Source organism: Saimiri boliviensis, chromosome 6 (genome assembly GCF_048565385.1).
Source record: "Saimiri boliviensis isolate mSaiBol1 chromosome 6, mSaiBol1.pri, whole genome shotgun sequence".
In the NCBI taxonomy this organism is placed as follows: Eukaryota; Metazoa; Chordata; class Mammalia; order Primates; family Cebidae; genus Saimiri; species Saimiri boliviensis.
In genome coordinates this window covers 99,936,676-99,960,406 of record NC_133454.1, presented here as the reverse complement: position 1 = coordinate 99,960,406, position 23,731 = coordinate 99,936,676, and the positions used below count along the sequence as shown (strand labels likewise).

At 35.1% G+C, this 23,731-nt stretch overlaps 1 protein-coding gene across 4 annotated transcripts in view; it reads right to left on the bottom strand.

Annotated features, from left to right (window-relative positions):
• ELP4 (elongator acetyltransferase complex subunit 4) overlaps window positions 1-23,731 on the bottom strand; it is a 257,653-nt gene that overhangs the window by 178,978 nt on the left and 54,944 nt on the right. For all 4 annotated transcript variants that reach the window (XM_074401283.1, XM_074401284.1, XM_074401282.1 and 1 more), the window contains exon 4: window positions 8,375-8,506. In XM_074401283.1, the coding sequence (XP_074257384.1) occupies window positions 8,375-8,506 (132 nt within the window). The remainder of the gene's footprint in view (window positions 1-8,374; window positions 8,507-23,731) is intronic.

Here is a 23,731-nt window from a genome sequence, read left to right as displayed (position 1 = left end):
TAGGTCAATCAGAATCTGACATAATCATTAGTTCATCAAGAATTCCTCTTCTGTGTTCTCTACTAACAGTTTCTCCAACAAATTATCTTTCTCATAAGAAACTCTAATTTATATGACACTGAGTTTATTTATATGGGATAGCAAAATTCTATTAACATAACATTATTATTATGTTGTTTTGAATGGACTTCGAGCTAACTTCTTTCATTCAACACATTGGAAATATATATATATATACCACTATCAAAAATTGAACTATTAACAAATTTACTTGGCAATAGTTTCTAATAAAAGATCTCTGATCTACTCTTACATAATTTCCACTGGCCTGAATGCCTCAAAAAATATAAGTTTCAGAATATTCAACAAAACTAGATAATTGCTACAGAAATTGAAGAATTATACATGGTAGATACTTATCTTACCAAGTGACAACTTTTTAATTTAGATACGAAAGACATATTTGCTTGAAACTAGATATTTGCATTTAAGACTTCAAGGATTCATATTCTTAAACTGTCTACAAACATGAAATTACACAGTAATAAGTAAAAATTTTTATATCTAATAGAAACAATTTTCTCAGATTCAGAGTCTGTGGGTTGAACATTTATTTTTTAAATTAAATGACTGTTCATCCCTCCATAAGGTACTACTTACTTTCATTAATGAAAGAGATGCTATCAATTAGCTTCAATCTAATCTTTTCAATGCAATATGTGCAGAATTCTTGTTTCCAAAACATAATTTATTCATTTACCATGAAACTGTTGACAAATAAAAATATATAACATTAAAATGTTTCTTAAAAATAGGGTGCAAAGTTTTAAAATGTAAAGTTATTAGTCTAAAGCAATTTAAACAAGGTCTGTTCTTTGGCCTATAATCTATTCTTTATCCGGATTATAGTTCAGAATGTTTTTACTGCAATCTCTGCTAGAGCTCATCTTTTTATTGTGTAAGTCCAAGCCCCCTTAATGTTTTAGAAAGGCCTTGACTAACTGAACTTTGATCTGATGTCTTCATTGAGAAAAACACCAGGTTGCCCATTTCAGATGCAAATCCCCCTAAGGCCCAATAGAATTCAGTAAAGACAGCAAAAAAGAAAAAAACAGAAGTTTCCAGGATCCTCTTTGAGAATCCTGGGGCACACTGGTGTCCTTAATCCATGCTGCTGCATGGATTAAGGTAGGTGATAACCTTTCCTGATTCAAAAGAATAAGCAGAGTGCCTACAAACTGGGTGGAGACTAGGATTTGGCTATAATAAAACACTATGCAATAAAAGCTTGGTCTATGTCAGAAGCCTCTGAAAAGGCCTCAATGTACCACATTCCCAGGCCTAGTAGGGAAGCTTGCAAAAGCCTACCTGAATCAAGTAAGCATGAATAATCTATTTTAGCAGACTGGCCATGGGGAGAGAGAAAGAAAGAGACTTTTCACTTCTTTTAAGTTTGAGTTAATAAATTTATTAGTGGACTGGAAGTTCTTGAAGTCCTATGCACTCAGAGAAATATGCTAAATTGCCAAGAAGCAAAGTATGCTTTTAAAGTTGCCGTCTCTATTAATGTTTCTAATTATAATATTAATGTGATAGAAATCTCAGATTTGGAATGAATCAAGGCAGAAAATTGATTTCATGCTGAGACTGTTTACATATAGAACACAAATAATTCATTAAAATGTAAAAATAAACTTGGAAGCTTTTCTTATTATAATTAAGTTAATTTATTCAGAAATTAAGATTAGATGTGGTAGCTAAAATATTCATAAGATGGCCATGAAAATTTTATAGCTGATGAAAAACTTTAATCTTTCAATTAAAAATGAAAATATATTCTTACAGGAAAAAACAATTTTCCACGTTTTTCTGCTCTAGACATATAACATTAACATATAATCAGATTTTGAAACACTGAAATCTTTTGAGACCTAGAATTGTAAAACAAAGACTCAGATATTTCCTCTAAGAAAGATAACTACCTGGTGTAAATAAAATAATTAATATAATCTACAAAAAACTGTCAACTCCATAAAAATTGATACATTTAAAAATATCAAGCTATTATCAATAACTAGTCAGTTTCTTAGGTAAGAACATGTTGCTTTAGTTTTACATATGAAAATTTCTAATTCACATTCATAAACTACCTTTCGACTTTGTCATCTGTGGAAGTAAAATGAAATGGTTCAGTAAAAATTTATGATGCTAAAAGAAAATGAACTCTAACAGGGGTACAGGAGGAAAACAGGGTAAAAAAATAACACCATACTCCACCTCTAATATGTGAAAAAGAAACAAAACTTTCAAAGAAAAGCTGCACCAAAAGTAATTTAAATTAGACATTTTCTTACCATTGTTATTATTTTTTATTTTTCAGTATGGCATACCAGACAGCAAGAATCCAGGCAGTTTTAAAAACACTTTGATCCTCAGTTTAATCACTAGAAACTGAAGCTAATAATTATTTTACAAGGCTGTTGTGAGACTCTAATGTAATACTAGCAATGAATATTCTGTAAATGGTGAAGTAGTATGTAAATGTTATTAATTATTATTATTGCATCATAATTCACTAGAGAATTAGAAGATCCATCACTGTTTGTAATTACATTGCCTTATTGAAAAAATTGTATTTGTTGTCCATCTACAGCTTTACACATCTATCACAGGACTGTTGCAGCGAAATCATTAAGATAGAAAGCCAACGTTTAAGGAGAATTTAATATAATAAAGACTTAACACACTGCCATGAATTGCTGGAGTCATTGTAGGTCATGGTATTAGAGCTCTACAATACTAAAGAAATTCTCAGAATATACTGTCAGCTAGCAATTCATGGAATCAGTCAGGAATAGTGGTTGATGATTATGAAACAGGGAAGAAGGCATGTCCACCTTAGAGAGAGAATCAAAATCACATGGTGAGGGAAAGAGGGCTTTTTAAAACTATACACTCTTCTATCCAAATGAAGCACTGCTTTATACTTTACTGAATCATTGTTACTGATCTTGGTGTGTATATTCCTGTCCTCTTTTGCATTGTTAAGTGGTAATATGGTTACACCCTTAGGACTGGTGACAACTTATTTTAAAAGGCATCTCTTACAATCAACACACCTAGATTTGAACCATTTATTTAATCTTAAGCCACAATTTTGTTAACTGCATTTTGTCTCAAATAAAATATAGAAAACAGTGAAGTCTATGGCCAAACCACCCTGAATGTGCTGGATCTCATCTGACCTTAGAAAACCCAGTGATATGGTCTGGCTATGTGTCCCCACCCAAATCTCAACTCAAATTGTAATCTTCACATGTCGAAGGAGGAGCCTGGTGGGGGGTAATTTGATCATGCGGGTGGTTTCCCCCATGCTGTTCTCATGATAGTGAGGGAGTTCTTAGGAGATCTGATGGTTTAAAAGTGGCAGTTTCCCCTGTGCTTTCTCTCCTGCTGCCATGTAAGATGTAGCTTGCTTCTCCTTTGCCTTCTGCCATGATTTCAAGTTTTCTGAGGCCTCCACAGCCATGCAAAACTGCGAGACAATTAAACCTCTTTTGTTTAAAATTACCCAGTCTCAGGTAGTATGTTTATAGCAGTATGAAAATGAACTAATATAGCCAAGTTTTGTGCATGCGTGCGTGCGTGTGTGTGTGTTAAAATGAGAAAGGCAAGGTAAAGCCTAGATTTATAAAGTAGATGATGATGAGTGATCATCAAAGCCTATCAGTCTTGGCAAATCATTATACATAAAATTACCTTGACAGGCAAATATAAATATACATGCTAGTGACATTTCAAAGAAAAGCAAAGAAGCCACAAGGTGATTCTATTTTCTAAATTGAACACAACTCACTCTAAATACAAGTAAACGTAAGCATGACCATTGACTGTACATTCAAAGTAAGCTATCATTTTGTCTGTATTAATTATGCATCTTAGCTTAATTTAATATTTAATCTACATACAATAATTCATTCATTAATGCATCCAACAAATAATTACTGAGCACCTACTAAATGTCAGTAAAACTAAACAGTCAAAGTCCCTTTCTCTCACTGAGCTCACATTCTAGTATGAGATAGATGATAATAAATTAGATATACATTATCATCATTTAACAATAAGTACCTTTAAGAAAAGTAAAGCAGTGAAATGTGATGATAGAGTGGTTTCACTTCATTTAGAGTGACAAAGGCAATCACTCCTGATTAAAGTAATCATTTAGTAGAAACGTAAGACAATGGAAAAATAAACAATCTGGAGAAGAGAACAATTTTCAAAACATTCAAGCTTTAAACTTTGAAAACTGAGCACTAGGGCTGGGTACAGTGGCTTATGCTTGTAATCTCAGCACTTCAGGAGACCAAAAGGAGAGGACTGCTTGAAGCCAGGAGCTTGAGACCAGCTTGGGCAAAATAGTGAGACTAGACTCTGTCTCTACAAAAATATTAAACAATCAGCTGCGTGCTGTGGCACGTATCTGGGGTCCCAGATATTTGTGAGATTGAGGTGGGAAGATCACCTGAACTTGGAGGTCAAAGTTGTAGTGAGTCATGATTGTGCCACTGCACTGTAGCCTGGGCGACAGAGCAAGATTCTGTCTCAAAAAAAGGAAAAGGAAAACTGTACGAAATCTATGCAAGCTTAATTAATAGATAACTAAGCCAACCGCAGGTAAACCAGGCTCTAAAAGGGAAAAAGAAATTAGCACTACTCACTGGGGCAAGAATAGTATCTATGATTGTAATTTATAAAAAACAATGTATTTTTAAAGAAACAAAAAATTTTTATACCAAGTCTACACAGATTTCATAATAAGCAATAAAAGAAAAGGCTAGCCAGGCAAGGTGGCTCACTCCTGTAATCCCAGCACTTTGGGAGGCCCAGGTGGGCAGATCATGAGGTCAGGAGTTCAAGACCAGCCTGGCCAGCATGGTGAAACGCCATCTCTACTAACAATACAAAAATTAGCTGGGTGTGGTAGCTCCTGTCTGTAATCTCAGCTACTCAGGAGGCTGAGGCAGAAGAATCACTTGAATCCAGGAGGTGGAGGTTGCAGTGAGCCAAGATCATGCCATTGCACTCCAGCCTGGACAACAGAGCAAGACTCTGTCTCAAAAAAGAGAGAGAGCGAGAGCGAGAGCGAGAGAGAGAGAGAGAGAGAGAGCGCGCGCGCGAGAGAGAGAAAAGGCTTAAAGCTTTAGTTACTTACATTTTTGACAACAGTTTCACTTGAGAATGTTAACTACCAATGACCAATGAAAAGACCAAAACTGGCCAGGTGCAGTGGCTCACACCTATAATCCCAGCACTTTGTGAAGCCTACACTGCCGTCTAGGAGTTCAGGGTCAGGAGTTCAGGGCCAGCCTGGCCAACATGACGAAACCCCCTCTCTACTAAAAACACAAAAATCAGCCGGGCATGGTGGCCTGCATCTGCAGTCCCAGCTACTTGGGAGACTGAGGCAGGAAAATCGCTTGAACTTAGGGGCAGAGGTTGCAGTGAGCCGAGATCCTGTCACTGCCCTCAGGCCTGGATGACAGAACAAGACTGTGTCTCAAAAAACAAACAAACAAACAAACAAAATCAAACAAACAAAACCTAGCTGGATAAGTATAAAAATAAAGGAAAGAAAAAAGTTACACATATAATTTAAAATTTTACTAGTATACTGTCTTTTCAAAAAAGCTACACATAACTTAGAGTATAGGTTGATTACTGACTGTTTCAGGACACAGCAGTAGAGAAATTAGAATACAGTCACTCTTCAACAGAAGAATCACCATTAAGCACAGTCACTTGAATAAATCTGTCAGAGTCAAAGACATGAATTTCTTTGCCATATGGTTCTCAAATGCTAGTCCTATATTTCTTGTCAGTTTAATTCTTCTTTTCCTAAACAGACTAACATCTATTCTGGCCTCATGCACTCAGTTCTTACACATCCAAGCTAGGCTATGTCTGTAACAACTTCTGATTACAAAGAGCTTTCTTCTATTTTTTAATAAAAATGTACTTTACTCTGTTCAGACATGCCATAATTCATTTAGCTGGTTGCTTACTGACAGACATTTAGGTTATTTTCAATCTCTTGCTATTAAAAAATACGCTGTATGAATAGCTCATGTATATTTCCTTTTACATTTGAATAAATATATTCATGATGTAAATTTCTAAAAGAATCAAAGAATATATGTTTTTATAATCTTGAAGGTTACTACCAACATATTCTACAGAAGCAGTACCTTTTTACATTTTCACCAACAAAGTATGAGAGTACCAGCTTCCCCCACTCTTGCTAATACAGCGTCTTACCAAGTCAGATCACTGTCAATTTGATAAGAGAAAAACGGCAGGACAGTGTAGTTTTCATTTCAATTTTTTCTCATTAAAACTGAAATTGGGCATATGTTTTGTATGTTTAAGAGTCACTTAAATTTCCTTTTCATATTTTTGCCCATTAAAAAACATCAGTTATGAAATTTTCCTTATTCATTTAAAAAGTTGTTTGTCCTTTTTAAAATTTGTCCTTATAAATTTGCATTTCATTCAGAATCATTTAAATCACAGCTTAAAAATATTATTCAAGGCCGGGCGCGGTGGCTCAAGCCTGTAATCCCAGCACTTTGGGAGGCCGAGGCGGGTGGATCACGAGGTCAAGAGATCGAGACCATCCTGGTCAACATGGTGAAACCCCGTCTCTACTAAAAATACAAAAAAATTAGCTGGGCATGGTGGCGCGTGCCTGTAATCCCAGCTACTCAGGAGGCTGAGGCAGGAGAATTGCCTGAACCCAGGAGGTGGAGGTTGCGGTGAGCCAAGATCGCGCCATTGCACTCCAGCCTGGGTAACAAGAGTGAAATTCTGTCTCAAAAAAAAAAAAAAAAAAAAAAAAAATTATTCAAACAGTTTCCATATTTAAATTAGAACAATATGCCATTGCTTAATATTCACCTATTATAGCATGTTTTATACTTGGTGCATAGTTGATGCTTAATTAGTATTTGCTGACTGAATGAATACATTTATCATTATTGATTAAAAGAGCATTAGTATAAGTGCTAGAGGTATAAGAGAAAATAAAACAAGCTCTCTGCCTCACAGAAAATTTTCAGTCTGGTGGAAGAGAGAGTTACACTACCAATTTAGTATAAAACAATGTGAAAAATGTGTTTTAAAATATATGAAGTGCTATGGGGAAAAAAAAGAAAGTAAATAATTATGTATGGAAAGCCATATGAGTTAGTAACATTTGAACTTGGAGAAGGACCCACTGGTGAGTAAGAAAGTGAAAAGCATTACTAACAGAAATACAAGCGATTTATAAGGAGCAATTCTCATAGGATGGTTGAATGTAGTGTTTTATAGACACAGGAGGAAGAGGCTAAAAAGGTAGGCTTGGATTAGGTTGTTGATTTTGTATACAATCTTAAATTTGTATTTCATATTACAAGCTTATGATAGCAAACAGGTTTCATCTCACATACTAACTTTCATTAACTGTAATGGCTACCCAGAACATTCCTGTAGAGAATAATTCTAAGGCTGTGTCTGAGTTTGGCAGGAGAGTACTAGAGGGTACTATAGTCTGCTATTTATTTAGAAGGTGGTAGGGAAAATAGGAAACCAAATGAGGCATTTGAAGCTAAAAAGTATCATAAACATATTTTTATCCTTGGGAAAGAGAACACTGATGTCAACATGGAAGAGTAAAGGATGGACTAAGAAAACTATGTCTTATTCAGATTAGAATACTCCTCTCTTTTCTACTAGTATGGCAATATCAGATAAACGTTAAGCAACATAGTCTGAAAAGTGAATGAAGTGAACAATCAAATAACGGAGCTCATAAGGGAACTGTCCCATCACCAGGAACAGAGTTCATGAGTTTTACCAGACAGATTTATTGACATCTGTTTTGACTTCTCAGAAATTTTTCCTTCATTTCCTACCTATTCTGTCTATTCTGAATAGATGAGGTTACCAGATAGATGAGTTTGAAAATGCAATGATTGAAAATGTATAAGGATAAAAATAGTAATTCCAAAGAACCATCACTTACACTGAATATATTTATAGGTAACCATACTGGATAGAAATGGCTTCATTAGTTCACTTACTTTGTCTTGCAACCATAGAAAAAAGTATTCTACATGGGGATTAAGGAAGAAATGAAATAATCTATTTTAGTAAAAAACAAGTTACCATAATTTTATTTGTAAGAAATATATCATCTTGACCAAATACTCTACCAATGAAATGGCTAATTCTTTAAATAAACAAATATACATATAGGCATACCACAAGAGATTCTCTAAGATGAAAACAAATGCATTTGCAAATTTTAGAAAGAATTTGTATGTTGACTTGCCTCCATCTTGGGTAATAACTGGTAACGCCAAGCTATTTTCATCTTAATATTAGATTCTGGTGTTTTATGATTATATACATCTTCATCAAATTCCTTTTTACAATTATCATCAAGTAATGGTGCGGGAAGTTCCTAAGAAAACAGAATGACATATGATTGAGATCCTGTGGTAAAATATGACAATGTTCTTAAATCATAATGTTAGTAACTCTAGAAAATTTCCAATATATTGAAAATTGATGACTAAAATTGATTTAAGTACAAATTCATAAAAATATAGACATCTGTAAAACAGAAAAGACAAGTATAATACCAAATGTTAAGTTTAATTTTTTAGCAATAAACTGGAATTTAAAAAAAATGTACAAATTTCTATACTCACAAAAATCAATTACTAGTCTAACAAGAAGTTATTCTCATTTTTCAAAATGTATAAGCTTAAAGCAAAGTCTGGAATTAGTACTTACGTATTATATATAATTATTATGTTGGCCACAAGGTAAAAATAAAACATGTGCACAATCTACTTACAGGTTTGTAATTTTAGAATTCAAAAAAGCCATTCACCAAAATAATGGGAGCAGTAACAACTAAGAATAAAGACATTTATTTTACCCATATGAAATGCTAGTTTTGTACCTGCAAGCTTATGTCTCTTATTTAACAATAAAAATGGAATTTAAAATCTCTGATTAAATGAAGAGATAAATTCCAATTTATTAATTTTGGAAGGTGACGACCAACTTTGTAACTACAAAAAACATAGAAAACTAGAAACCATTTTTGTTAAGCGGTACTATAGAAATAATTCAAAGAAAACAGTATTTAAGTTTCTTGAAGAAAAGCACATACAATAATTTTGTTTTATATTCTATTAAAATCATAAAGATAATGTGGGACACTATTAGTAAATATAATCTGTGCTATCTTATATGTTACTCTAAATTGCAACTTCTACTTTTCAAGATCAAATTTGCTTATGCTTAGAATTACGTCAACAAATCAGCTTAAATTCATTAACTGTTAATATGACATATTTTACTCACCTCCTAAAAAACCTCAGAGTGAATTCACATAATAATTAATGCCAGTATTAGAAACTAGTTATATCACTTAAGCTGTGAATTCATCATTCCTAGCTAAACAGTATCTTACAATATAAAGTAACTTCTTTTTCCAATGGAAATACATATTTGTGAGGGAGTACAGTGTAATAGAGCATAGTGGTTATGAGTTTAAATTTGGCAATAGTAGTCACTTCTGGTTGCAAGCAGTGGCTCACGCCTATAATCCCAGCACTGGAAGGCCACGGTGGGTGGATCACTTGAGTTCCGGAGTTTGAGACCAGTTTGAGCAATATGACAAAACACCACCTCTATGAAAAAGTTAGTTGGGTGTGGTGGCATGTGCCTGTAGTGTCAGCACTTGGGGGAGCTGAGATGGGAGGAGTGTTTGAGCCCAGGAGGTTGAGGCTACAGTCAGCCAAGATCATGCCACCACACTCCAGCCTGGGTGACAAAGTAAAACCCTGTAACAACAACAACAACAACAACAACAACAACAAAGAATTCACTTCAGTGGGTTGTTGTAAGGAGAAAATAAGTTAAAAATGTAAAATTCAGAGAATGATGTTTGCTACATATTATGAATCCTACAAATGTTAGATTGTGAGAAGTCAGTCAAACAATTGTCCTCAGAGCCACACATTTTGTATTGTTAATACTGGGCAATAAATTTAGTATAAAGTATTTGGATTAACATCTTTTTCAACCCCAGGGACAGTTGGCAATAGTTATGACAATGGTTAGTCAAAACTCAATAACAAAAACATTTGAAAAATAACTTACACCACACTGTCCTTTTATTGTGGAAAATAGGCTGATTCTAATATTCGCTCTTACGGTAGTGTGTACAGTATTAAGGAAACAACCATAAAATATTAGAGACTCACTAATATGTTTAACTTATCTAAACAAGATGAGATTATAAAATGTAGGTAAGCATTTCCTCATTTATCTTATTAAATACGTATCTATTCCCATACGAGATGTTTCACCATGCTAAAAACTTTCTATGTATCATGAAAATTATGATTCCAAGTTTAATACTGGTAAGACACTCATTTTCTTAATGATGAAAATGTTCAAAAGATGTACAGAAAATACACTTAATCAATTAATGTCCATGTAAAGATTATACTTTTTTTTATATATACACATACATAGTTTGTTGTTTGTTTTATTTTGTTTTTGATACAGGGTCTTGCTCTGTTGCCCAGTCTGCAGTGGCATGATCATGTCTCACTGCAACCTCAGCCTCCTGGGCTCAAGTGATCCATCCTCACTCAAGTAATCCTCCCATCTCAGTTTCCTGAGCAGATGGTACTACAGTCACATGCCACTATGCCTGGCCAACTTTTGTATATTTTGTAGACACTGGATTTCACCATGTTGCCCAGGCTGGTCTCAAACTTCTGAGCCCAAGCGATCTGCCAGCCACGTCCTCCCAAAGTGCTGGGATTACAGGTGTGAGCCACCACCTCCAACCCTTTATATATATTTTAAAGTGACATAAAATTCACATAACATAAAAACATCATTTTAAGTAAATTTGGTAATTTTTAGTAATTCAGAGTTGTGTAACCATCACCACTATCTACCTTTATCAGTCCCCCAAAAAACTGCACACCCATTCAAAAATCACTCCACATTCCCCTTCGCCCCTACTACTGGCAACCACTAATATTGTCTCTTATGGATTAGTCATTCTGGACATTTCCTATAAATGGAACCATACAATATGTGACCTTGTGTGTCTGGCTTCCTTCACTTAGAGTAATATTCTCAATGTTCATCTATGTTGCACTGTGTTTCAGTACTTCATTAATGGTTGAATACTATTCATTGTATGTATGTATCACATTGTTTACTCATCACCTGATGTACATGGATCATTTCTATTCTTAAGTTATTATGAGTAATGCTGCTATAAATATTCACAAACTTTTGTGTGTGAACATGTTTTCCATTCTCTTTGGTATATACTGAGGAGTAGAATTCCTGAGTCACAGGGTAACTCCATTTTTAACTATTTGAGGAACTTTCAAAATGTCTTCCACACTGGCTGAACCATTTTACATTCTGACCAACAATGCATGCGGGTTCCAGTTTTTCTATATTCTTAGCAACAACTGTTATTATTATTATTGCTATTTTTTTCTGAGATGGAGTTTCCCTCTTACACCCAGGCTGTAGTGAAATGGCACAATCTTGGCTCACTGCAACCTCCGCCTCCAGGTTCAAGCGATTCTCCCGCCTCAGCCTTCAAAATAGCTGATATTACAGGGACTCACTACCATGCCCATATAATTTTTGTATTTTTAGTAGAGACGGGGTTTCACCATGTTGGCCAGGCTGGTCTCAAACTTCTGACCTCAGGTGATCCACCCACCTCAGCCTCCCAAAGTGCTAGGATTACAGGCATGAGTCACCACGCCCAGCCGTTACTATTATTTTTAAATAGCTACCCAAGTGAGCATGAAGTGGTTTCTCAATGTGGCTTGGATCTGCATTCCCCTAATGACAATGATATTGAGCATAACTTCATGTGCTGGATTGGCCATTTGTATATCTTCTTTAGAAACTTGTCTAGCATGTCCTTATCCCATTTTAAAATTGGGCTGTTTATCTTTTTGTTGAGTTGAGAGACTATTTTAGAGAGTAGACATTATCAAATATATTATTTGTAAATATTTTCTCCCATTCTAGGGGTTGTCTTTTCACTGGAAGTTTCCTTTGATGGACCAAAGATCTTAATTTTGATGAAGCCCAATGATACAGTTTGGATGTACGCCCCACCCAAATCTCATAATGAAATGTAATCCCCATTGTTGGAAGTGTGGCTGGTGGAAGGTGAACAGATCACGGGGGCAGATTGCTCATGAATAGTTTAGCATCATACCCCAAAGTATTGTTTTTGCAATAGTGAGTGAGTTCTTGTGAGATCTGGTGTTTAAAAGTGTGAAGCACCTCCCCACTTGCTCTCTTACTCTTGCTCCTGCCATGTGAGATGCCTGCTCTCAATCTGCCATCTGCTATGATTAGAAGCTTCCTGAGGTATCTCCAGAAGCAGAAGCCACTATGCTTCTTGTACAGCTTGCAGACCTGTGAGCCAATTAAACCTCTTTTCTTTATAACTTATCCAGGTATTTCTTTATAACAATTTGAGAATGGCCCAATACACCCAACTTATCTGTTTCTTTCTTTTTCTGATTGTGCTTCTGGTGTCATATTTAAGAAACTGTTGCCTAATCTGAGGTCACGATTATTAGGTTTATACCTATGTTTTCTTCTAAGAGTTTTAGTTCTTAAATTTAGCTCTTTGATACATTGAAAGTGCATTTTTACGTATGGTGTGAGATAGGGGGTTCTTATATTTTTATAAGACTTAAGTATCAGTTATGTTGAAATTTTTATTTATTGAGTACCAATATACGCAAAGTATTGGTCTAGTTTTTGTGGACATAATGGTGAACAAACTTAGTAACAATAACTAGACTATACATTATATAGTACTTGCTCTATTCAGGGCAGGTCTATGTGCTTTAGATATGTTAATTCAGTGTTCAGTAATAAACTTACGAGGTAAGTACGATTATTATTTCCTTTTAGTTTGGTGCAAAAATAATTGTGTTTTTTGTCATTAATTTTAATACATAATGGAAAAATGAAACGGAAAGAGGTTAAGTAACTTGTCCAAGGTCACAGAGCTAGTAAAAAATAGAACTTGGAATTTGAAGCCAGTTGGTAGTCTGACTCCAGAGTATGTGCTCTTAACCACCATGCTATGTTGCTTCTATAAGCTTTCATTCTATTTAGGGAGTAAAACAATAAACAAATAAATAATAGGTCACACAATAATAAATGCACAAAAATGGAGCAAGGTAAAAAGGCAAAGACTCCATTTTAATAAAAGTAGTCAAGGATGACTTCTTCGATAAAGTCAAAACTGAGGGAGACAATTCTATATGTAATTAGTTGAAATTCTATAAAATATATTACTGTAGAACGTCACATATAGTACCATCTGTATACAATTTACATCTTTCAGAAATATATCTATGCTATTCCCCAGATTTTGACATAGTATAAAGAGCACTAACATTAAGAGATTCATGTATGTGAAGAATCCAAGGATCTGCGATTTAATCATGCTTCATTCTTCACATGTATATATGAGACCTATTGTACAGTACCAAAGGAGTATATAAAAGAGGCATTAGATGATCTTTACTGTCCATATTTATATTTAGCTCTCTTCTGAATTTCCATTTCACTTTCATCTATGCCAAACATTTTGGTATTGGATGACATGCAGTTTGATATTCACCTATATTTCATGTATGTACAATCTCATTTTCCCATAAAGGCTATAAGTTTCTCAACGGGTAGGGACTATATGGTAATGTATATATTCTGAACCTGTTACAAAATTAGCATCATAACAAGTACCAAGAAGATACTCAAGAGATGCTGAGTGAACTGAACAACACAAACTTCCTAGAATAATCTTAGTGGATCCGTTTTGTGTTATTATCAAGAAAATTAATACCACAGCTTTCTTTGGGCTCCTAATGTTTCATGTGCTAATCTTTCTCTATCCCTACTATGCTGCAATTCTTTCTCAGTACAAGTGTGAGGTACATGTCGTCCATTTAGTATGTTATTTGTTTTTGTTTTTCTTTTTCTTTTTCTTTTTTGAGACTCAGTCTCACTCTGCTCCCTAGGCTAGAGCGCAGTGGCATGATCTTGGCTCACTGTAACCTCCACTTCCTGGGCTCAAGCCATTCTCATGCCTCAGCCTCCTGAACAGCTGGGATTACTGGCGTGTGCCCCCCCGCCCACTAATTTTTACATTTTTAGTAGACATGGGATTTCGTCATGTTGGCCAGGCTGGTCTTGAACTCCTGGCCTCAAGTGATCTGTCCGCCTTGGCCTCCCAAAGTGCTGGAATTACAGGCATGAGCCATTGTGCTCAACCTTAATATGTTACTTGACTGCAAAATGTTTAACTTATAGTTCATGTCATCATTTTGAAAAATACAAAAGTTTTTCAGCAGATACATTGTGAAATTTTAAAAAAAATAAGAAATGATTTTAAAAAACAATTTCAAACAATGCAGAGAAATACAAAGAAGAATTAGCTACCAAGAAAATGTACTTTAAAACCAGTTACTATTTCCCACCCATTATACAGGCAAGCAAACAAACGAAACATCTAAAAATACCAATGCTGTCAAGAGACGAAAGAAACTGGAAGTCTTATTCACTGTTGGTGGGAAGTTAGCTTACAGTTTTACTACTATAAAACCACTTTGGAGAATAATTTAGAAAAATTTCAGCAGAAAATGTGCACATCCTCCCAACTACTCCTAAATAAATCTCATACACATACACCAAGAAGAATCATCACTGAGCATTTTAATAACAACATGAAGTATCTATAATGGGAAATAGGTTAATAAACTGTTACATAAACATATTACTAAAAAGAATAAGATTGATATGAAATAGAATGAGAAGCTCTGGAAAATGATGTTGAATCAAAAAATCATGTGAAGTATGACATAAACAATAGTTTATGTAAAATTTTAATAACTCACAAAGCATATACAGAAACATATGTTTTATAAGTGTATAAATAGTTTGGAAAGAAATATGTTAAATTTTGCATTATAGTTGAAGAGAAATAGGAAGAAAAATGAAATACTTCAACATCAACTTTGATGTTCTGTTGCTTTTATTACAAAAAATATTTGTGCATATATAAAACATGAATGACAAAATAATTTTGTTAATTATCAATGGCGGTATTATACTACATTCTAAGTTTATTTAGTTTTTAAAGCTATCTTTTCATTAAAAAAGTGAAAAGCTAAAAAATTTTAAAAGCCAATACCCCCTGCCAATAATCATAACATTAAGCAACATTTCCAGCTTACACTTATGCATAAATATGCTAGAAAAATACTACCTTAACAATAGTATTACACAATAAAATCTCAGTGATTAAAAATTAACACTTCATAGAAAAAAATAAAGTAAAATGGAAAGAACTATTGGACTGATCAACAATTCTTCAGTTCAAGAGATATTATTTCTTAACACGTTCTCCCCTAAGAAAAATAACACAATTTTGGAGTACATTAAAGTTTGCATTAATACGCTCCTTTTCACACTTTTCAGCTTGCGACAAAATCAATTTCTCTTTCCTTTCCCCCTTCTATAAAAAATGAGGAAATTAGCACTTACTTTCTCTCCTTCAAATCTCATTTTTCTCCCCCTATTATTTCAATGCTGTTACGGTTTATAATGTTTTACATTCTAGTCTGTAACCAGATACAGCGTTACTTAGTTTAGGTTATTTGTTTACATGGATTCACCACTGGTCCTTTTAAAACAGCTCCACCATTCTTGAGTTACCTTAGTTGATAACTGCATTGATTTAACAGTCAGGAAGGTACTAAGAATAGAACAGTGAACCGAGTAAAGAAAGTCTCTGCTTTCATGAAGTTACATTCTAGAAGGTCAAGGATAGGAACTTCTAAGAAAAAAGAGGGAAGGAATACAGAGTAATGGGGAGAGGCATTATTTAAAATATGGTAGCCAAAGGAAGCTCTTCCTTTTGAGGTAGATTGTATTTTCAATTTTTTTAAGAGAGATAATGGAGTTTTTTTCCTATTTAAAAATATTTGCCTGGTACTAAAAATACTAGAGTAACACTTTCGTTATATATAATATTTTGTAATACTTTCATTTGCTTAGAAATAGGTGGCCAGTGTTCTACTATAGAGAAGTTCTAAGACTTCCATCCTTGTAGATGACTTGCTTTTTCTGCATGAATGCTTGAAAAACTCTTCCTTTAATAACTTAAATGGACTATATGTGTATCCATTGCTTTGTATTCTTCCTTCTTCAACCTCTGTAAACTGGATGCTTTCTTGAGCTGATTCTCCTTTTTCTTATTTCCAAGTAAAGCTTTACCTCTGTATTTCACATTTAAATTATTTTTTTGTTCCATATTAAAATAGAATATATCCTTGTTGATATGACAAATGTTTGGTGTTATGTTTGACAGTGGTAAAACTTCACACAGTAAACAATTTAGTGTTAGATGAATAAATATTTTCCCAGGACTCAAGACCATCACTGACCAACAGAACATTCTGTGACGCTGAATGAAGGTGTTATATAGTAGCCACTATCTACTTAAATTTATTAAGTAAAAAACTGCCCACATTGTAATAATATTCTCATTTAATGTTTTCTTTTTCCTTGAACTCTTGGGCTCAAGTGATCTTCTAACCTCAGCCTCCTGAGTAGCTGGGACTACAGGCATGCACCACCATTCCTGGCTAATTTTTAAACTTTTTGTAGAGATAGGGTGATACTATCTTGCCCAGGTTGGTCTTCAAATCAAGCAACCCCTCCACCTCAGACTCCCAAAGCTCCGGGATTACAGCCATGAGTCATCATGCCTGGTCTTCTCATTTAATGTTTTAATCTCTTCTCTAACTTCAGTGTAACTGTATCATAAGCCTGTTACTGCTGCTACTTTATTGGGTAATGATGTTAAGTCAACTTGTACTTTTAACTATGCAATTATCTTTTTTATCTACTCATGTTTTATCATTTTATCTTTGTGATTTTATTTTCTTGAATTCATGTTCTTGTTAAATTCCTCTATAAATCTCTTACGGAAGAATTTCCTTGTGTTCTTAGATTATGTTTTCTTTCAGATTGATGTGTTTTTCTTCTAGTTAAAGCTTTATAACTGCATATTTTGATATTCATAATTCTGTAACTTCGGGTTACGAGAGCTTAGGCAAAATTAAATAAAAAATTTTTTAATAGTACCCAGGCTCTTTATTCTCTTGTGAGATTTCATGAGATGTAGGTCCCTGTGTTAACATCACTTGCCTTAGTGAGTATTCTGTTCCTATTCAGGAGGTAGTCTCGGATTTTATTTCCAAATCTGTGTTATACTGTGAAACATTTGTTTAAATTTGAGACCATTAGCCCTAATTAATTCCTTTTTTTTTTTTTTTTTTTGAGACGGAGTTTCGCTCTTGTCACCCAGACTGGAGTGCAATGGCGCGATCTCGGCTCACCGCAACCTCCGCCTCCTGGGTTCAGGCAATTCTCCTGCCTCAGCCTCCTGAGTAGCTGGGATTACAGGCACGTGCCACCATGCCCAGCTAATTTTGTGTTTTTAGTAGAGATAGGGTTTCACCATGTTGACCAGGATGGTCTCGATCTCTTGACCTCCTGATCCACCAGCCTCAGCCTCCCAAAGTGCTGGGATTACAGGCGTGAGCCACCACGACCGGCCAGCCCTAATTAATTCTTAAGATTATCCTAATTAATTTCTGAATGTGACAGTGAAGTTTGGAACCATACCAAATGATGACAAAACTCTATACATTTATGACAGTAGGTAGGACCTTGACTTTTCTTTTTTCTTTTTTTTTTTTCTGAGAAGGAGTCTTGCTGTGTTGCTGGGCTGGAGTGCAGTGGTGTGATCTTGGCTCACTCAAATCTCCACCTCCCAGGTTCAAGCAATTCTTCAGCCTCAGCCTCCCGAGTAGCTGGGACTACAGGTGCATGCCACCATGCCCAGCTAATTTTCGTATTTTTAGTAGAGAAGGGGTTTCACTATCTTGGCCAGGATAGTCTCAATCTCTTGACCTCATGATCCGCCTGCTTTGGGCTCCCAAAGTGCTGGGATTACAGGCATGAGCCACCGTGCCTGGTCGGATGTTAACTTTTCTTACTTTGTTTGCTACCAAAAAAAAGTAGTGATTCTTAAATATACTTCAGAAAAATTTTGAACGTGAAGAGTAGGGAAATATACACTCATTATATTGCCATCAAAGAATTAGTTGGACATTCTGTTTAGAATATTTTAACTGTATAAAAACTGCTTACTTACTCATATTGGTTGGTGATCATCATTCTACCTCTCAGTAAAAATCTATAAATTGGCCAGGTGCAGTGGCTCACGCCTGTAATCCCAGAACTCTGGGAGGCTGAGGTGGGCGGATCACCTGAGATCAGGAGTTCAAGACTAGCCTGCCCAACATGGTGAACCTGTCTCTACTAAAAATACAAAAAATTAGCTGGATGTGGTGGTGGGTGCTTTGTAATCCCAGCTACTCAGGAGGCTGAGGCAGTAGAATCACTTGAACCTGGGAGGTGGAGGTTGCAGTAAGCTGAGATCATGCCACTGCACTACGGCCTGGGCAACAAGAGTGAAACAATGTCTAAGAAAAAAATCTATAAATTATAAATTATTTTAAAGTAATTTATCTTGCATTCTTGGTTCTCTATTATTTTCCTGCCTTTATATATTCAGATAATAAAATCATATCAATAATTTTTATTGACTGTGGGGGCAGAATAAAACCTGTAGAGTATTAAAAAAAAAAAGTTTCCAGATTTGATATTCTCAACCTTTCCTCTGCCTCAAGCCCTATCCTCAAGGTGGAGGATCACTAATTTTATTTCTGAAATGAGAAAGTAAAGAAACATTTTAATAAAATATTATAAATACTTAGATTTAATTAACTTATATCTAGCTTGAAAACTGATTTATTTTCATGTACAACTGTCTAAAACTTGTTTTTCCCAATTGCTTTTTTCTGCACTTAAGAAAAGATCTTAGATACCAATTAAAACATTTTATGATCTAAATTAGTTTGTTACTCTCAGTTATAAAAACATATCAGCACTATTTATGAAGTGATTGGTATGGAATTCTGTTGCCCAATATTCTAGCTTCTAGCTATTAAAATTAAAATTAAAAATAATTAAAATAAAATAAAATGAAAAAGTTAGTGTCTCAACTGCACTAGCCACATTTCAAGTACTTAATAGTCAAAAGTGGTTAATAGCTACTCTGTTGCATAGTGCTGGTATAGAACATTTGTAACACCACAGAAATTTCTACTGGTCAGTTCTAGAACAGAAAATAAGAAATGTATTTATTTATCTCATATATTAAATTGTTTACTGTGTGAAGTTTCACAACTGTCAATGACACACTTTCTACTTATATTAAGCAGAATTTTCAAGAAGCATCACACTTAATTGTTTAAAATGAAAATCAATGGATCATTAATTTATTATTATTATTATTAGTTTCTGAGGTAGAGTCTTGCTGTGTGGCCCAGGCTGGAGTGCAGTGGCAAGATCATAGCTCACCACAGCTTTGAACACTGGAGTTCAAGGAATCCTGTTGCCTCAGCCTCCTGAGTAGATGGGACCACATATGCACACCACACCTAATTTTCGTCTTTTTAATCTTTTGTGGAGTTTATAATTTCTCTAATTGTTGGAAATTTAGGTTGTTTGCAATCTGAAAATGCTACAACAAACTTGGTTTATAACATAAACATCCTTTGCATCTCAAATTATTATTTTCTTTATGAGATGTAGAAAACACACAGAAAAGAATAGAGAATAATATAGTAAACACCACAGATTCTACTACAAACATGTCTTTAACAAATCTTAAAAATTGGCATACTTAGAAAACAAATCAGTAACTTCAGCAAGCAAAGAACAGTTGTGTGAAAACTGAAGGACTGGCTGAAAAATTTTTAGAGGAACCATGAAGACCTACAGATCCTTTACTTTTCCCTAAGAGCCAGGATTCTAACCACCCCCACCTCCATCAACTGTGTAAGAGAAATGGAAAGTTCAAATAAGACAAACCTCAGAAGCTGGAGTACTGCTGAGGGAAGGGATGAGACGTTACATCGAAGTTCAGATAATTTCTTGAAAGTCTTCATACAGAGGGATGAGATAACTTCCTCTTTCCTTTCACTGTTCCCCAACCCACCCCACCACAGTGGCCTCCCACTGCTAAGGCTCTCAGAAGAGCAGAAGCCATCTTTTAACAGAACAGGCAAGAGACTGGGAGACTGAAGGATTCCTCCCAGGGTAAACTGGAAAATTAAGAGAGAAGACCTTTAGAGAGATGGTATTTTAGATAAGCTCACAGTAAATCTACTAGTTCATAAATTACATGTCGAAACACACAGCACTTCCAATTAGTTTTTCAGTCCCTCGCTCTTGAATAAAAATGGACAGAGAAGGATCAGCAGATATTTGAGAAAAGCATCTAATATGAAATTCAAGGGCTAAACCAAATGAGCAGAAAATGAAAACAATGCCAAGAGCAGAAAAAAGTCACAAAAATAAAAAGTAGTATTTATTGTAAAATATGTGTGCATAAAAAATAAGAGAATAATAATTCAGTAAAATGAAAAAATCTGGAATAAAACAGTGTACAGAAATTAAAAATGTAATAGTAGATTTGAGAAAAAAATAATCAGAAGTGCAGAAGATCAACATGGTCAAATTTCTCAAAATAAAAGATCAATAATAATAATAATAATAGCAATGCTAATTTTAAAATACAGTTAGTATGTTTTAAAGTGCTTTCTAACTGCCAGGCACTATTCTAAGCATCCTAGAAAATTAACCTTTTTTTTGAGATGGAGTCTTGCTCTGTTGCCCAGGCTGGAGCGCAGTGGCACCATCTCGGCTCACTGAAATCTCTGTCTCCCAAGTTCAAGTGATTCCCCTGCCTCAGCCTCCTATGTAGCTGGGACTAGAGGCAGGCACCACCATGCTCGGCTAATTTTTTGTATTTAGTAGAGATGAGGTATCACTATGTTGGCTGGGATGGTCTTGATCTCCTGACCTTGTGATCCACCTGCCTTGGCCTCCCAAAGTTCTGGGATTATAGGTGTGAGCCACCGAGCCCGGCTGAATTAACGTATTTAATCCTCAAATCAATTTAAGGATTAAGCACTATTACTAAACCCATTTTATATAGATGAAGACATTAAAACACAAAGGTTAATTAACTTGTCCAAGGTCGCAAAGTAATTAAGTAGTAGACACAGGACTTGAGTTTGGAAAGTCTTCCTCTGTAGCTCTGCCTCTTAACCACCATCTTATATGGCTTTTTAAAGAGATAGAACACGGCCAACTGTGGTGGCTCACAGCTGTAATTCCAGCACTTTGGGAGGCCAAGGCAGAAGGCTCACCTGAGGCCAGAAGTTCAAGACCAGCCTGGGCAAAGTAGGGAGATCCTTTCCCTATAAAAAAATAAAAGAATTAACCAGGCATGGTGGTACGTGCCTGTAGTTCCAGCTATTTGGGAGGCAGAGTGGGAGCACTACTTGAGCCCAGGAGGTCGAGGACATAGTAAGTCATGATCACACCAGTGCATTCTGGCCTGAGTGACAGAGCAATAACCTGTCTAAAAAAAGAAAAAAAAATAGTTCTTAACTATCAGAACATGAGAGAAAAAAGAAACATTTAGAGGAACAGTCTAGGAGGTTAATACCCTGAAATAGGGTATATTTAAAAATCCTATTGAGTTCATAAACTCTGAATGGAAATACATCTATACAACAAGGCACAAAATTCTGACATTTTAGAACAAGAGGGAATACAGAGAAAATCTAAATAGCTTCTCCAGATTGGGTGTGAACACGTCAGGAATATGAATGACATTAAACTTTGTAACAATGCTGGACTGCTCTGAGACAAAGATATTTCTAATCTAGACTTGTATATTCAGCAAAACTAATTTTAAATTTGAGAGTGGAATTAAGACATTATCAGACATGCAAATTCTAAAACATCTCTACCACCTCACTCCTCCCTTTTACCTCCATTTACTCTCAGGTTATTAGAGAATGCGTACCACCAAAACAAGGGATGAACTAATACATATAAACACTAAAGATCCAGGAAACAAGACATCTTACACAGAAGCAACATCAAGGCAATTGCTAAAATGATAAAGGAAAGTGCCAGAATAACAGCTGTGTAGACAACCTAGGAAGCAAGCTATCCATTAGGAGCCGGGGTATGGAGGATTCCAAGGGTATCATACTCACAACATTAAAGAGGAGTTTGAAAACTTTAGTTTTAGAATAAATTAGTAATTGATACAGATAAAAAATGAGGAAGTTGTTACCTCCAGAAAAAAGAATAGGTGCATCAAAAAAGGAGAAATATAGACTATCAAATATTGTAATACTTGACTAAGAAATTGTCATAATGTACACACTTAATACTGACTCTCCTAGGGAAGATTATTTAAACATACTGAAAGGGAAAATTAAAAAAGTGACAGACCAGCCTTGGCAACATGATGAAACTCTATCTCAACAAAAAATATTAATATAAAAATTAGCCAAGTGTGCTGGCACTCCCCTGTGGTCTCAGCTACTTGAGAGGCTGAGGTGGGAAGATCTCTTGAGCCCCGGTGGCAGGAGTCGCAGTGAGCTGAGACTGCACCACTGCACTCCAGCCTCGGTGACAGAATGAGACCCTGTCTCAAAAACAAACAAAAGAAGAAAGTGATATAGGGAAAGAGAAAGAGCGAGAGAGAGAGAGAGAGAAAGAGAGAGAGACAGTAAGAGAGAGCGAGAAAATGTGTGTATGGTATTATATGAGACATGAATCTTTGTATTTTGTGCAAGGATAATAGACATAAAAACGGGAAGGAAAAGGCAGTACAGAAATAAGAAATCAAACAAATGCCACAAGAATAAACTGATAGTGGTCTATGTATACCACACCAACCCCAAACTTACTTTTACATTAACATGAAAAGGAACACCTACTACTAATATAAGATCCTTTAGAAAAAGACCTTTTATATTTCACAGTATTAAGTTATCAAGTCTCAAAGAGTATTCTAAATTTCTTTTAAGAAAAAAGTGGTTCAAATATTTCTTTTTCAATGTAGTAGTAGTAGTATGTTTCTAAAACCATCAGACTAGAAGAACAATTGGTGTTAAGGGCAAAGATAGTCCATTTGGGAGTATCGGTATCTGATGATGAGTATCCAACCCTAAGAGACCTTCTCTGAAGTGGGAGTTGTAACACTACAGGAAAGAAGTCACATAGAAAAAATAGCAACCTCTCTAGCCTGCTTACCTCCATTCATTAACTGATATTTTTTCTTTGCAAACTGAAGGGGCATATTACATTCATTATAAAATTGAACACCACAAAAAGCATATGACTTCTTATATTACTAGCTTTCTCAGCATTATTTCTAGAATAGGGTTTTAGAAGTCTCAACTTCTCAAAACGGTCTATACAAAAAATACCTCATTTGTCCTTATTTAGATGAGCTCTCCTTAAATTTCAACTATGAGATCATTAAAGGCAGAGACTATTTCTTAGTCATCTTTTCATCCATAACAACCATTACAAACTGAATGTTTGCACCCTCCTCAGGTCCATACACTGAGGTCCTATCCCC